Below are 16,821 nucleotides of genomic sequence, written 5' to 3'. Positions count from 1 at the left end.
TAACGAAGACCATCGATCGATCTCCAGAATCATATACGATAATCTCATAGGAACATCATCGTCTCCTATTATACCTCTGGTGGGTTTCAATTCGTGAATTCTACGAAGAGGTAATCTATTTATCAAATCAAATTTATACTTGTACAGCTTTTGTATATGTCAGATTCAATTTCCAATCTTTGAAATTTTTTGTTTTAATAGTATAGAATCGCCAAGGATTTTCAAGAAGCCGGATCTCTTAAGGCTGATTTAAAATTAGTTTTTGATAGATTTTTTTTAAGGTTTGTATACGAATTTGATTTACAGTGGTTTTGAATCGTTGTATAGAGTAGCTCTGTATACAGTTAATCTCGAGTATCCGTAGCTTTTTATAGTTTGAAAGCAATAAATTGAGTATATGTGTATACTGTGTTTTGAATTTTTAATTTTTTTTGGTTGTGTATTCTAGTGAAGGATGATTAGCAAGTAATTTCAGACAATGGAGGAGACAATGAGATATTGTCATTATAGCTATTCATAAATATATGTATCAAAGGTTAGTAAGATTCTTAATTTTTAAAATTTTGTTGATTATGTTTGCAGAGTTCCCTGGTTTTATTGAGCTTAAGATACGTTACTTTATATATGGCACATTGTTTTGATCTTGTATTTTAAAACAAAATCATCCTTGCCTGTGTATTAACGATTTAATGTGAAGGATGATTTGCGATACAGACAATGAGACTATGGGAGAAGCTCTATGATTTTGTCAGTGTAGCTATAAGAAAATATATATGTAAAAGGTTGGTGAAATCTCAATTCTTACGCTTTTGTTTCTCAGATTTGCAGCTTTACTTACTGTTATTGAGTTACTTTAAAAAGTTTAACATGTTAATAACAATATTCAATGTTCTAATGTGAAGCATTCGATTCTATTAACATAAAAATATGGAGAAGGGAAGAGTTATATAGTCATTGCCTCATTGGAGATATCCAGAAATATATATGTAAAAGGTTAGTGCCTCATGTGACTTTTATACTGTTGTTTATTCATATTAGTCTTTGTATGTTTAATCAAAAGTAGTATATCATAACAACGATGAAGATCCTGCAAGATAAAGATATAAGGAAAAAAAATTATATGCAAGATAAAGCTATAACTAAACATAAAAACACCTATAAAGATATTCGCATTCAATCGTGATTCATTCAAAATATCTTGATAGTTTACAAATCGAAGAAAACATCATCTGAAAGAGAAGAACACCGAGTGATAATAGTAGTGTTCATGAGGGACATTTTGCAACCATGTTTGGTAGCTCTGTACTTTCCCTTAGATTTTGAGAGAGTAAATTTTTAATAAATCTCCACTCTCCAGAGTTGATAAACCTTTGCAGCTTGTTCATCTGTTGTTTATTTATAGTAGCATGAATCAAAGTAGCCTACAAAATTCACAATTGTAGTAAGCAAAACAATAATCCTTTTTAAATATGAAAGGTTTGAAGTTAGAAAGTTAAAAATACTTACAGAAACAGTAGCAAGAATCATTTTCATTGTCTCTCGTGTGAATTGAATGTGTTGAGTCTATGAGTGAACGATTGTTTTGAAAAGGTTTCACGTTAGCAAGTTTCGTGATAGGAAGATTTGCAGCCATTTTTTTGACCAAAAAAAAGAAGAAATTAATGAAGTTAAGATTTGAAGGATTGTGTGTTATGAAAGTTGATTATCGAGTTTACTATATATACTATTACAGATACAACTCTCATTTTTAGGGTTTACTTTTGTAAATATGAAAATATATTTGCGTAACCGTATTTAATAGAATCATTAATAGAATATGTTTCATTTGATAGGAATATAATATTTTATACTTTTGAAATTAGGCAAATATAATAAATGAGATTAGATCTTATTGAAAACAGATCCTACAAAATTGGTTATGTTCCTTATATGTGATTTAATTTGGCAATTATTTTGCGTTGATTTTCTGTTGATTGTTTAAAAAACCATTAAATGTTAAATATTTTAATCTATCTTGGAAATATTTTTTAGATATTTACAAATTTAGAATCCAAAAAAATAGTTTTTGAATAAGCTGTATTTTAAAGGATGGAAGTATTTCGTTTAGATTATATACGACAAATATAATAAATGTTTTTCATATTTGGAAAATCAAAATTGAAAAATCTTTTTTCCATGTGTACCAATCAGAATTAATTAGCATAGTATTGTTAAGGAAATTTTAAAAAATCGAAACGAAATGATAATTTGTTATTAGATTAGATTGTCATTTTCGAAAGTATCTAATAATATCTTACGAAAATAATTTAGTTTACATATATGCAATTTCGAATTAAATATACACAATTACCCGTTTCGGTTTATTAATTTTCCTTCTTCAAATTTAAAAATATCAAGGGTATTCTTTGTAATTATTTACCTTTTATAAGGTTATATTTTATCCAATGCTTCCCAATTAATAGTATAAATCTACACTATTAATATCATAAACTTTTATAGATTGGTAACATCGTTGATAAATATTTCTCGTTGCAAAATTGATAATATCGTTGATTAAATTTTATAATTTTAGTATTTACCAACCCGCAAATATTTAATTTTATTTAAAAACATATTATTTCTATTATTAATTTAGTTTAGTTGCTAATAATTTAACGTTTACATCTATACTATTAATGTTTACATATTACGATTTGACAAAAACAAAATATTGGATGGAATGTATGTGGCATATTTTTTTGGCTATGTACTTAATTTGTTATATTTTGTATTTTTCAATTAATGACATTCGATTTATGTTGAATTTTTTTGTTTTATCTCTAATAAATTGAAAAATACAAAATATTTTGATTTATATTTGAAATAAATATATTGATTCTGAATATTCAGTTATTATTTAATATTTAATGTTGCTTCCTTTTTTGTTTTTGTAGAAAAATCATACCAAAAATATTTGTTTTTGTAGACAAATCATACCAAAAATATTGACGAAGCAAATCTCGGAATATATTGGATCATTTAATCTCGTTATTTGTTTTTGCAAAAAATTAATGAAAGATCCGAATCAAATATATTTATTTAGTTGTAGTAGTTGTTTATTTACTAAATTACCCATGTAAAAATTCATTTAGTTAGTCTTAAACTACCCTCACAATGTTGTAGTTCACAAAATGCTTCCCAATTAATAATATAGATTTTTTTTGTTTTATCTCTAATAAATTGAAAAATACAAAATATTTCGATTTATATTGAAATAAATATATTGATTCTGAATATTCAGTTATTATTTAATATTTAATGTTGCTTCCTTTTTTGTTTTTGTAGACAAATCATACCAAAAATATTTGTTTTTGTAGACAAATCATACCAAAAATATTGACGAAGCAAATCTCGGAATATATTGGATCATTTAATCTCGTTATTTGTTTTTGCAAAAAATTAATGAAGGATCCGAATCAAATATATTTATTTAGTTGTAGTAGTTGTTTATTTACTAAATTACCCATGTAAAAATTCATTTAGTTAGTCTTAAACTACCCTCACAATGTTGTAGTTCACAAAATGCTTCCCAATTAATAATATAGATTTTTTTGTTTTATCTCTAATAAATTGAAAAATACAAAATATTTCGATTTATATTGAAATAAATATATTGATTCTGAATATTCAGTTATTATTTAATATTTAATGTTGCTTCCTTTTTTGTTTTTGTAGACAAATCATACCAAAAATATTTGTTTTTGTAGACAAATCATACCAAAAATATTGACGAAGCAAATCTCGGAATATATTGGATCATTTAATCTTGTTATTTGTTTTTGCAAAAAATTAATGAAGGATCCGAATCAAATATATTTATTTAGTTGTAGTAGTTGTTTATTTACTAAATTACCCATGTAAAAATTCATTTAGTTAGTCTTAAACTACCCTCACAATGTTGTAGTTCACAAAATGCTTCCCAATTAATAGTATAGATTAAGGCAGTGGAGGATCTAAGAATTTCTTATATGACAATATCTACAACTAAATAAAGAAAATTTATATATTTTTAAAACAGAATCATTATTTGTTTTTTGGTAAGATTAAAACCGAATCATTATCATATTAGTAAAATTATCATTTCTTTATTATTATCCACGTTAATTTAAAAGTTTAAGAGAATATCTGCTTTTTTCTCATAAAAGGATGGAATAATAACATAACTCTTTTAGATTTATAACTATATTTGACATTATCTTATTAAATCTATTAAGATAAATATATTTCTTTTTGAAAAATATAAATAAAATGATAATATAATTATTATAGATTTACAATTATATTATTATCCATGTCAAAATTTTAAAACATTTTACTTTTTCTCACATAGGAAGATAGAACAATAACGTAACAGTTTAAGATTTACAACATAAAAATAATATCAGAATTGGAACGCCAAATCATAATCAACACAATTAACACAACTCTAATGGGAAATTAGAGTTATCTTGTGATTAAAATACTAAACAAACAAAACTAACCGAAACAAAACAAAAGTCTTCCTTTCAAAATCATTAACGTGACGGATTGCTGACTGATTAAGTTGAAGTTTTAGGCATTGAAAGATCTAGAAAGATGATTAAGGTTAAACATTTTTATTTATTTTAAACAACGTTTGAATGTTGACAAAAAAAGAAGAAGAGAGTGTTGGGACCATCGGGAGAGACAACGTTGAGCAGCTGCGAAAGAAGCCAACGTTGTCTATTATATTCCTCACAGTGTTTGATTTGACTTTTGATGACATTACACTCCTGTCCACTTGTTGTCTCGAAAGTATGGAATAATAACAACTATTTTAGATTTACTACTATATTGATACTATCTTATAAAATATATTAAAATTTAAGGGAAAATTCCTTTTTGTTTCAAAAATAAGGCGGAACAATAATATAATTTTTGATTTACAATAGATAGACATGCATGGTATCCATATGCGTCATGTCACGCTGATCCATATTTTTTTCCAAAACTCGATCTAATTGCTATTATGTGCAAAAATCACCGCCGTTCACGTTCATGTTCACGTTAGCACTCCATACCTTAATTCACACGTAAACCTCTCTGCCTATCTCTGACTTCAGCTCTCTCATCTTCGAGTCTCCCCAAGAAAGTTTTTACACCACACCAACATTTCATTCGTCAAAATTAATCGAGTTTGCACAAGGTTACAACCGATTAATAGGTGGTCTTCTACCTTCTATTTACGATTTTATGCTAGTTCAAGTCAATCTCCGGATTAGAGACTTATAATCATCCGACGAACAATACGATGGCGTGATAACCGTTTCTAAATTGGTGGGTTCTCTTTCATTGATCTACATATTATTTTTTTTGTTCGTTTTTTTTTCAAATATTTAGATTGAAACGACGACGAACACGACGATCATACCAAAAAATTTCATCTATTCCGGTACGTTTGATTTTTATTTTAATTAGTTTAACAATTAATAGCCGTTTATGATTAATTTCGGATATCTAAATCTTATTAATTTGAGTAAGGTTAGAATAGTAATTTTTTATGTTTATATTAATGCTCCGATTAATAATTTTCGGATATTTGACATTATCATCTTAAATATATCAATATTATAATAAATATTTTCCTTTTCCGATTTTTTTTTTTTGGTATAATTCCTTTTCCGATAAATTATGAAACGGATCTGTTTACACAAAAGGTAAAAAAGAAAAAAAAAAAAAACAAACCCATCAACCGTCTCCATTCACACGTTTCTTCATTATGATCACGAATTCACGTTCATGGAAGCTTCATCATACATTAACACTTACAAGTTTCTTCGTCGAGTTTTTATCCAAGGTTTCTTCGTCAACTCTGTATTCAAGGTAATAAATATTTGTTCTTTTCATTGGTTAGAATTATAGGGTGCAAGATAGTATTGACGTCTTAAAGACATAACATGGGCAAGATACTATGAGACGCTTGACTATTCTGCTTCGACAGATCAACATGTGAAATTCTATCACTAAATTATTAGATCTCTGTTATTGCTATGAATATATGGTTTATGTTAGGATTTCAAATTTTGCCTTCGTTTAGAAGAATTATATTCACACGACGAAGAACACGATGAATTCGATTAAAGCTTCCTAACTGGTACTTCGTTGTTCCTTTTTTTTTTTTTGGTTAATTATCATGTTTATTGTTTCCAAAATTATTTTTTCCTGGTTAATTCCGAAATTTAATTTAATTTTTCCAAAATTAATTAGATTTTATTAAGGGTAATTAAGTAATTACGTAAAATCAAGGACTCAACAAGAGCCGAGAGTCCGACACGTCAGCAAAAACACTTCTCAAATATTGTTATATATAGATCAGCAGTGACAACTGACAAGCAAATCTAATCAAAATCCGTGCCTCTCTTCCACGTGTCGTAACGCGAGACGCCACGTAGGAGGCAATGTTATAGTTTTCGTTTTTATGGAAGAATATCTCTTTTTATTCCTGAGGAACCGTAACCAGCAAACTACATGTTATGGTAGGAAAAAGATCTGGATCTCATAACCTACCAAAACGACTTCATGAACGTGAAAGGTCAATTGATAATGTGGCGAATCCGTAGGCAACAGAGATTATGACTCATCAACCTTTCTCTTCGTGGCCAAATAATTTGACCAATATAATAATCTGACAGCTCAGAGAGCCACAGATTTGTCAGTAATAATCGGACCAATGAAATTTAAAACATCAATTATTGTTGAAGTTTTGTTGGTTGATGACGTTTCAAAACCCATTGCTATATATATAAGCGCATGTGTAGGGCAAGTTGAATAAAGAAGATCGATCAAAGGAGAAAGAACAAAAACCCTCAAAACACCTTATAACAAAAAACACAAAAGATGGCGAATATGATTATTAAGAAACAATTAAGATCTATAAGTTTACCTTCTAGGTCGCATCCAAGCACGAGTGGGCTCGAAGATGCTCTTAATAAGATTAAAACAATCACCACAGGTTCATCCGAGTCGATCTTGATGGGCTTGGCTGGTTTGGAGGAGCTCTACAATTGTATGGAGGATTTTCTGAAAATGGGTTCAACGCAACAGGTTATGTCCTCTGGTGGGTCGGAGTTCATGGAGGAAATGCTTGATGGTTCGTTGAGGCTGATGGATATATGCAGCGTCTCAAGGGATCTAATGGTGGATACTCACGAGCATGTTCGTGGTGTTCAGTCATGTGTTAGAAGAAAGAAAGTAGCCGGAGGAGGAGGAGATAAACTCGATGTCGCTGTCTCGAGCTATGTCGGATTTAGGAAGAACATGAGAAAAGAAGCTAAGAAGCTTCTAGGATCCTTAAAGAAAATCAATGGAGGGTCTCGTTCATGTGATAATGATCATGAAGATGAACATCTTGTGGCGGTTATAGATGCGATGAGAGGAGTGATATCCGTAAGTGTCGTCGTATTGAAGTCGTTCTTGGAATTCTTGTCCAGACCAAAAAGTAACATAAAGAGCAAGTTGGCTTCGGTGCTAAAGAAGAAGAAGGATAATCATGAGGCAACCAAGAACGAGTTGGAGACATTAGATTCCGCGATTTGCGGAGAAATTTCCTCTCTCGATGATCTACAAAAGGAGCTTGAGGAGGTTGAGATGAGCATTAGTGGGTTCGAGAGAAATCTAGAAGGGTTGTTTCGAAGGTTGATAAGAACACGAGCCTCGGTTCTCAACATAATCTCTCATTAGGAAGAAGTTAATATATGCAATGTAACCTTCGTGAGCATTCGATTTTAGAGAATTTGCCGGAGGAATGCATATTATATAGAAGCATATATATAAAAGATTTTGGACGCTAATTACTAAACTGATATATGTAGAGAAAATGTGTAAAATAGATTCACCATTGCAGTTATATACCCATAAATGTTATGAAACCATCTAAGACTCAAAATTTAAAATGACATAATTAGTTAGAAAGTTTCATAAACTCGAACCGATGTATTGAAACTCTACATTCATTTCTTGATTTATTATGTAAAAGGAGAGGAGAGTTGACTTCTCAGTGTAAACTCACTGAGTCACTGACCTAGAACGTGTAGACAATTATCGCTGCTGAATTTTATGCATGCTAGTATTATACTAATATCAAGCATGAATGTCAAACATGCTGATATTAGTAGCTAATCATATGAAGATGGATGTAAAAGTAGATATTTATTAAAATTGTAGGTTCGAAATCTGATGTACTGAAATTTATAAGTCTATGTATATATGAAATAACGAACATATTAAGCAACTTATTTTAAACAAAAACGTAAATAGTTCTGTTATATTTTCTTTTCCATTAATTGTGAAGAAATGTCACTTACAGTGTAAGATGGATTTAAAATAAGATTTAGAAAAATAGCCAAATATATTTTTATTTCAGTTGGTTTAATTAAGAAGCTCATTCTCCATTGTTATTTTTTGTATCCAATTGCACTATTAATCTCTATACCGAGATTTTACGAAAATCCTTAATAACGGCTACACTTTCGAATACCTTTACCGTAGGTATATTTCCATCATATTGTCGGTATAGATATTTCCATCAAAATATAAGTCATAGATTTTATATTAATAAATAAATAGTTATAAAATTTTAATTAGTCACTTCCACAAATTTACATTTTGAAAATTAAAGTCATTTTCTCTTGTCAACCATTGTATCAAAAGTGCCATTACTTTTGGTCTCGATTGACACTTTATTTTCAACGATCCGTATATATTAATCCTTAAAGCGAAAAGATCCCAAACTCGAACCAAAAGGTGATCGAAACCTGATAAATGGAAAATCTGATGGTCACTCCTAAATTCATGGTAACATAATTGCTGACGTGTGACGGTGTTATTCAAGGGAGGCATCGATCGTCTTTTACGTGGGACCACATCATCCGTGCATACATGTATATATATCTCATATTTCTTACATAAACAATGTAACAAAATCTTCCAAAGATCTTGAAATTAAATTCAATCGAGGTACCCACCAAAAAAAAATTGAGCATTGTATTTGTAACCTTCAAAAGAAACAAAATCCAACGAGACTAAAAATAATTAAATATTAAAGATTTGTAAATGGACGGTGGCTTTGGTGCATGAAAAGAGGTGTGAAAAAGGTTTCGGTTATAGTAACCGAAACTGAAACATCGAACTTCGACAACGATTTAAATCAATAATCAAACGACATAGCATTTATTGAGCCTTACGTGTTCTGTTCTTCCTTAGTGAAGTACCCACACTCACTTCACATGGTCTTCACGTCTTAGCTAAGCTAGGCCCTACTCATTGACATTTATGTCATTATGTGTATTTATATAAACCTTAGAGTTAAAGGACCGAACAAAGCATAACTCGAGTAACCCATTTTCATTATCATTTCTTGAGATGTATATGTCCTCATTGTCTCCGAGACTCCACAAAGCATACAAAGCTAGATGTGTTAGCTTACCGGTTCGGTCTCATCCGAGTGTTAGGAGGATTCAAGAAGTGGTCTCCAAGGTTAGAGCTTTGGGGTCTTCTTCGTTAGACTCGAGGACGATGGTCCGTGACGGTCTCTCTGGTCTCACCGAGCTTTACAGATGTTTAAGTGAAGATCTCTTCAAGTCTTCTTCTGAAACTCAACAAGCTCTTCTTAACGGTGACGGCTTGATGGAAGAGCTTCTTGAAGTATCACTGAAATACTTAGAGGTTTGTGGAGGAGCTAAGGACGCAGCGTCGAGGATCAAGAAGATTGTTGTCGAGCTTCAGTCTGCTTTGAGAAGGAGCAAGAAAGGAGGTGAGTTTAGCCTCGAGAGTGACGTTGACGCTTATGTGGCGTCTAGGAAAGAGATCAAGCAGGAGATCAAGAAGTATATGGTAATGTCGAAAGAGACAGATGCGTCTTTAGAGAGTGTTTGGTGTGATGGTGATGATCAAGAGATGAGTGCTCTGGTTAGAGTGATGCAAGAGACGAGTGTAATGACTTGTTTCGTCTTACGCTCGGTCTTCTCCTTCTTGTCTTCGCCGAAAGGGTTAAAGACTAAGAATCATCACCACCGCAAAGGTTGGGGGATTGTTATGAAGCTTGTGAAGAAAGGAATGGATCATCATCACCAGGAGAAAAGAGATCATGAGACGGGATTTTCTTGTCTCGTGCTTGAAGCTATGGAATCTGAGCTTGGGAAGCTTGTTGTGATGACGACGAGGGAAGATCAAGAAGAGGAGAAAAAGATTAGTGAAGAAGTATCTGAGAAGGTTCAATGTACATTGGTTAGATCCGAAGGTGTAGAGGCAGCCATGGAAGAGCTTGAAGAGGGACTTGAAGGATTGTTCAAGGTAATGATACAAGCTAGAGTCTCTCTTCTTAACATCCTCTCCACTTAATTCAAAATGGATCAGATTCGAATTTCTTGGTCTGGATTTGGAAATAAATTAGTTGCACTTGACCAAGTCGATTGGGTTTAAAATCTTGGTTTGGTTTATTTGTTTGTTCTTGTATGTTGTGAGAGAGAGTTTAAACATGCGTCCATGTTTTAGAGGATGTGTGTTTGTTGTAAGTGTGTACATCGTTCAGGTGTGAACAACTCTTGTAAAGTTTTATGTACTTATAAATATCTATTATTTTACCACATAGAACGATAAATTTAAAGAGAGAAAGACGAATGCAAAAGCATAACTTTAATGTTTAGAATAGGATAATTACTGATTAGTATTAGTTTTTCCGTTAAAAAAAAGCAATTTAGCTATAGCATAACGTTGAAGTAAATAATTAATCAAATGTCACAATCTTCTCAAAATGAAAAACCAAAAAAAAGGGCTAATATTAAACGTTGAAGTAAATAATTAATCAAATGTCACAATCTTCTCAAAATGAAAAACCAAAAAGAAACGGGCTAATATTAAAGAGGCAAAAGTCGTCATATTAAAATGTCATCCAAAATTTACATAAATTAAACAAACAAAATCATCCATTGATTACAAAAATGTCATGATTATTGTTGGTAGACTTTGACATACCTTCTTAGAATTGATAATGACAGGAATATTTTTGTCCTTTAAATAATTTCTTATGTTAAATTAATGACCAAACTTAACATTTTATTTTCTCATTTTTCTTGAAAATTAGTCGATAAATCTCTCACTTTCTTTTGGAACAATAAACCATTGAAAATGGAATTCAGTGGCTAAAAGCCTAAAAATGGGAGTGGCGGTACTTCCAAAAATTTATTTTCCTAGCTTGATTAACACAATTCTCACTTAAATAGAAAACCATATTAAACACTAGTAGTACTTTTTATTACTTGCGATTATAATTCATGTTTTTATAGGTGGAGGACAAACGCAATAACAGCCTGTACCAAAACATAATTCTTTGCATGGTGGCGTACAAAAACCAAACCCATTTTGCTTAACCGTTAGTGAAGCTTCAGGATGGAGAGAAGTTTCTTCAGGTAAGAGACGTTTCGCCTCAGCAATCTGAACTGTCACGAATATCATCACTACAACACATAAGTGTAATAAACATTAGTAACACAATTCAATTCTTTATAATCATATTATAGTACAAAAACATTAAATTTACCAGTAAAAGCTAAAAGGATGATGAAAGCAGACTTAGACGAAAATTTTCCCATCATCATAGAAAGACTCTGTTTTTTCTCGATAACTTTGTGGACTTAGAAAGAGTTGGTGAAGAAAACGATGTGAGATAGACAATGTTGTATAACGTTTTTATAGAATAGAGAAAGTGTGCTAATTAAGGAAAATTAATATCAAAATTTTGATTTGTGGTGAAAAAGTAACGAAATTGAGAATGAGATAAGATAAGATCAAATCTTCTATTAAGGTCGACAATCAAATTGACAATTGTCACCTAAGATTATCTATTAATTAAAGATGATCAGACCGTATTGATAAAAGTAAAATATGTTCTGACTCAAAAGAAGCCCATTAACAAAACCCACCCAAGCCCATTATATAATCAATCAACAGGCCACGGTGACTTAGGATGCTCGTTGGGGTTTGGCAACGTGTCTAAGACACAACGGCTATATTTTGACATGGTCCAAGTCCAGCTATCATCATCATAAGTCGGTGTGTTCTTGTGGGACCTCTAAAAAGAGCGTTACTTTCCTAATTTCAGCGGACCGTTACATTCACACTCACACACACTAGCCTTCTTCTTCTTCTTCGCCAGCTTCATCTCCTGCTTCTGTGTCAGAGACCAAGAAAATGACGGCGGCCGAAGTAGCTTCTGCGCAGACCAAGAAGCTCATGAAGTTCAGTCTTTCTCTCTTCCGTCGTGGTTTTAACTCCTCTAAATGGTACTCAATTTTAATGATTTGATGCTTCTTAGATTCTTAAATTCACTCAATCTGCTTCACTGCGAAGAAAAAGTTGGTCTTGAATGTTTTTTCCGTGTTTGATTTGGGGAAGTTGGAAAAAGTTAGGTTTTTTTTAGTGTGTTGATGCTTTTTATCTCGAGAATCGATCTGGGTATTCTCAGTTTTTTTAATTCAATAGAGAAAAACAAGAATTTTGATCTGCGTTTGAGAGATTTCCGATCTGGACTTTTCTAAGATTAAGCATCTGATCAAAGCCTGTTTTTTTAATCGGCAAAAAGCAAAACGGCAGCGAAGATGGCTGTGGCTCGGATAAAGCTTCTAAGGAACAAGAGATTAGTTGTGGTGAAGCAAATGAGGCGTGACATCGCTGTTCTTCTTCAATCTGGTCAAGATGCCACCGCTCGAATCAGAGTATTTCACTTTCCTGCTTCACTTTTTAGAGTTTTTTTCCCTGCAATTTTCAGTTCAATGAACATTTTGCTTTTTGACATATTTCAGGTTGAGCATGTGATAAGGGAACAGAACATTCAGGCAGCAAACGAAATCATTGAGCTTTTCTGTGAACTTATTGTTGCTCGTCTCACTATCATCACTAAGCAAAAGTATGTTCATATCTACTATCAGTTTTCATTTGTCTCTTTACTTTGCTTCAATTTTGGTTCTTATATATGTATGTGGAAAAGTAAAATTTTGGTTCATCACTAAGCAAAAGTACTTTTACTTTTAGGCAATGTCCTGTGGATCTTAAGGAAGGTATTGCTAGTTTGATTTTTGCTGCGCCTAGATGCTCTGAGATTCCTGAGCTTGGAGATCTTCGAGACATCTTTGAGAAGAAGTATGGGAAAGATTTTGTCTCTGCTGCTACTGATTTGCGTCCTAGCTGCGGCGTAAACCGAATGGTAACTAAATCATTCATATGTTTCTGATTAGTTTAACTCGACCCGTGATTCGTTTAGATGCCATATGAAATCTTGAACTTGTTTTCTTCTTTCTTGTGCGTTTATAGTTGATTGATAAGCTTTCGGTTAGAAATCCCGGTGGAGAATGCAAACTCAAAATCATGAAGGAAATTGCAAAGGAATTCCAGGTTGATTGGGATACTACAGAGACGGAGCAAGAACTTCTCAAACCTCAAGAAGAAAGCATAGTATGTCTCTTAATCTCCCTTTCAGCCTCCTCTTTTTTTTTTTTTAATATCAAAATCAGAATCTAAAAGCTGTGTTCTTCTTGTGCGAACAGGACGGGCCATGTAAGTTTGTTAGCGCTTCAAGCTTACCAGTTAATCGTGAAGCTATCAACGAGCCTTTTGATCCTACCAAAGCAGTGCCCAGGTATGTATGCATTCCAATCTTTTGCTTCAACAATGTCCAAATAAGGGGTCTGAAACAATGAAGTATTTTTGTTGTTTTCCTCATCAGATCGACTAGTAGCATGAGCATCAACACGCATTATCATGACACCGAGTCAGCAGCGGAAGCAGCTACTGAATTAGCCAAACAGGCAGTTGCAGCAGCACAAGTAGCCTCCTTATTAGCTACCAGAAGAGACAGCACCAAGGAATTCTCTGTATCTTCTGATCATTCAACAAACCAGAAGGATTCACAGTACATGGATCATTATCATCATCATCTAGGTTCAAGAAGAGAATCACGAGACTCCGAAACAAGTTCCTATTACGCAAAACCTAGTGCAGAAAACAGAGGAATGGGTATAAGACACAGCTACAACAATCCGGGTATTAATGAATCTGACTACGAGGGAGACTACACCAAGACCAAAGCAGAAGCAAAGGAAACAATGAGGAGGAGACACAGCTACAACTCTCGATCAGTTCCTCCTCCTGCAACTTCTGAGATCAAGTTTGATGAGTCAGACTACTACGAGGAAGAGACAGAGCCAGAAGAACCATCACATGGTCGTGTTTCTTCTCTCCCGCCAAACCGAGAACCTCCTCAGGCTCCTCAGTCCGGTGAGTCCAGACGGGACTCAAGCGGTCACCATGTTCACCCAAAACTGCCTGACTATGACATTTTGGCCGCACGTTTTGAAGCAATCAGACACAGTAAAGGGCCATTGATCTGAAGCCAATAACTTTCACTACTGCTATATATAGAAAGAAATCACGTACGGGATAATGCAATTATCATGTTTAGTTTTTTGTATGAAGAAGAAGTAGAAAGATGCATTTTTTTTGTTATACTTACTATATAACGGTTCGGTTTTGTTGTGATCTTGTCTGAAACTATAGTTAAACCGGTCCAGGAAATCTGAATTGGAAACTGGCTTTTCAGAAATCCAAAGTATAGATTCCATGCAAAACTGTAATTGGAATCAATTTCTATTAATCTTTGTAAACTAATACTAGGGAATGCTTATCTAATTTAATGGTGCTGCAAGAGTGGAGAAGAAAGTAGAATTTGGACAAAAATCAGAAACCAAGATGAAGATTTCAAGGACATTATTATACTTCCCAGGGGACAACTCTATGCCTTAGATTTAACTGGTGCAATTTGGTGGATTGGTTTATCACAGCTCAGGCTCGTTGAATTCACACCTTCAACTCCAATGGACTACTACGAATATGATAGTTGCAAAGACAAGAGACTCGTGGAGTATTGTGGAGATCTATGCATTATTCATCAACTTCCTGCAAAGGAAGCTTATATCGAGAGAACCATTGGTTTAAAGGTTTATAAGATGGAAGAGGATTTGGCAAAGTGGGTCGAGGCACTCATTGTGGGCTTGTGGCAAAATCTTTTATTTGTTTTAATGTCATATATAATTTATTAACCAAAAAATTGGCCGAACATAGTATAAAATTGACTTTTCTTAAGAAGGAAAATAAATTATAAACTTCAAAAGGTGCATCTTAACATTAAATAATTTTTTCACTCACTTCTTGACACTTTTTTGGTCTATATATAAATTTGGACTAAACAATAAATAAAAATTTCCACCAAGAAACTAATATTAGACTTATTAGTCAAGTCAAGAAGTGAAAATTAATTGTAATAGGGAATCAATATAAATTAGTTAAGCATTCAATGAAAAAATAAAATAAAAGTAAACAAAGCTCTCCTATATAAAAGGTAATAATATATTATTGTTGACCAAGAGATTGATTTTTCATGTAAGATTTTAGACTATAAATATATACATACCTTATTTCGATTTGTCCATAGATTTTTCAGATTATTTGAATCTCAACAAACAAAGAGAGATGAGTGAAGTGATCGTGTGGTCTGATTTACCCGGAGACCTCCTCGATCATATAGCCAACGGTCTCTTCTCCAAAGTCGAGCTTCTCCGGTTCCGTAGCATCTGCAAAACCTGCCGTTCTGCGGTTGCGACCAACAAGAGTTTTCTCGACCACCTCAAACGCAACCGTAGACGCCTTCTTTCTCCTTACAGTACCGGTAAAACGTGTTCACTTTCTCCCGCAGCTTTCTATCGTGTGGTTCTCTCGTCATATCCGGACAAAGGATGGCTTATCAAAATTCAAGATGTCTATGTCTCCTCTCAAAAGCAACTCCTTTCTCCTCTCTCTCGTTTCTCGATAAAATCTTCCGGCCAAACCCTAGATCTCTTGGAGTTCACGGTTACAGAGATGCATCAATCTTACGACGTGGAATACTTATATAATTCGACAAGAACATCGTTTAATTTCGCTAGAGTTGTTCTATTAGAGGACTTGGTTTTCGTAGTTGATTACTACAAGAAAATCTGGTGGTGCAATAGTAACGAAAGTGATAATCAGTGGGCAAGAGTCATGGATGAAGAAGTTAAACTTTTCTCGGATATTGTATTTCACAAAGGTTATATGTATGCCTTAGACTTAAAAGGCGCAGTTTGGTGGATTAGTTTATCTGAGTTTGAAATATTTCAATACGGACCTTCAACTCCACTGGACTACTATGACATTGATACTTGCAAAGACAAGAGGTTTGTGGAGTATTGCGGAGATCTATGCATTGTTCATCGATTTTGTAGGAAATTTCGCCTAAAGCGAGTTGATATCGATATAACCGTTGGTTTTAAGGTTTATAAGATGGACGAGGAATTGGTTGAATATGTTGAGGTTAAGTCTTTGGGGGATAAGGCTTTTGTGATGGCTACAGATAGTTGCTTCACTGTCTTGGCTAGAGAGTATTATGGATGTTTGGAGAATTCGATCTATTTTACTGACGAGGAAGAGCGAAACAATGTTAAAGTGTTCAAGCTTGGTGATGGTAGTATCACTAAGATGGTTGATTCTTCTTTTCAGAGTTGTTTTCAGATGCTTATTCCTCCTTTAGTTTGATCATGTTTTTTTCATTTCTCTTGTGTCCATTAGAGTAAAAATTGTATTCAAGGTTTTAAATTTGCTTGTTACTTTTATTTTTTTTTCCTTTCATATTTTATGATTTTGTTTGTTACTTACTTTAATTTGAGTAAACTGAAATTGCAAAAAGAACAAGTGAAATTT

At 32.9% G+C, this 16,821-nt stretch overlaps 5 protein-coding genes and 1 long non-coding RNA gene across 6 annotated transcripts; 5 read left to right on the top strand and 1 right to left on the bottom strand.

The window, feature by feature from the left end:
* Positions 1-1,097, top strand: LOC110226095. Its single transcript, XR_002330216.1, has 3 exons — positions 1-110; positions 449-782; positions 903-1,097. It is a non-coding gene; the product is annotated as an uncharacterized LOC110226095 (long non-coding RNA).
* Positions 1,098-6,470: 5,373 nt separating this feature from the next.
* On the top strand, positions 6,471-7,909 carry LOC9305138. The gene has a single exon (XM_002869021.2). It carries the CDS (start codon positions 6,895-6,897, stop codon positions 7,735-7,737), a length of 843 nt encoding a protein of 280 aa, XP_002869067.1. The 5' UTR covers positions 6,471-6,894; the 3' UTR covers positions 7,738-7,909.
* Positions 7,910-8,748: 839 nt separating this feature from the next.
* LOC9303132 lies at positions 8,749-10,642 on the top strand. The gene has a single exon (XM_021019394.1). The coding sequence runs from the start codon at positions 9,418-9,420 to the stop codon at positions 10,393-10,395; it is 978 nt and encodes a 325-aa protein (XP_020875053.1). The 5' UTR covers positions 8,749-9,417; the 3' UTR covers positions 10,396-10,642.
* A 641-nt stretch (positions 10,643-11,283) lies between these two features.
* LOC9305137 lies at positions 11,284-11,750 on the bottom strand. Its single transcript, XM_002867013.2, has 2 exons — positions 11,594-11,750; positions 11,284-11,510 (listed from the first exon to the last, which is right to left on the bottom strand). The coding sequence occupies exons 1-2, from the start codon at positions 11,649-11,651 to the stop codon at positions 11,326-11,328; spliced, it is 243 nt and encodes an 80-aa protein (XP_002867059.2). The 5' UTR covers positions 11,652-11,750; the 3' UTR covers positions 11,284-11,325.
* A 386-nt stretch (positions 11,751-12,136) lies between these two features.
* Positions 12,137-14,650, top strand: LOC9305136. Its single transcript, XM_021019393.1, has 7 exons — positions 12,137-12,335; positions 12,635-12,767; positions 12,855-12,958; positions 13,084-13,255; positions 13,363-13,503; positions 13,596-13,687; positions 13,775-14,650. The coding sequence occupies exons 1-7, from the start codon at positions 12,244-12,246 to the stop codon at positions 14,436-14,438; spliced, it is 1,398 nt and encodes a 465-aa protein (XP_020875052.1). The 5' UTR covers positions 12,137-12,243; the 3' UTR covers positions 14,439-14,650.
* Positions 14,651-15,374: 724 nt separating this feature from the next.
* LOC9305135 (F-box protein At4g35733) lies at positions 15,375-16,729 on the top strand. The gene has a single exon (XM_002869018.2). The coding sequence runs from the start codon at positions 15,577-15,579 to the stop codon at positions 16,654-16,656; it is 1,080 nt and encodes a 359-aa protein (XP_002869064.1). The 5' UTR covers positions 15,375-15,576; the 3' UTR covers positions 16,657-16,729.
* Positions 16,730-16,821: the final 92 nt, after the last annotated feature.

Source organism: Arabidopsis lyrata (genome assembly GCF_000004255.2).
Source record: "Arabidopsis lyrata subsp. lyrata unplaced genomic scaffold ARALYscaffold_7, whole genome shotgun sequence".
NCBI lineage: Eukaryota > Viridiplantae > Streptophyta > Magnoliopsida > Brassicales > Brassicaceae > Arabidopsis > Arabidopsis lyrata.
Note: the sequence above shows the minus strand (reverse complement) of the source record. Positions and strands in the feature narration are given on the sequence as shown.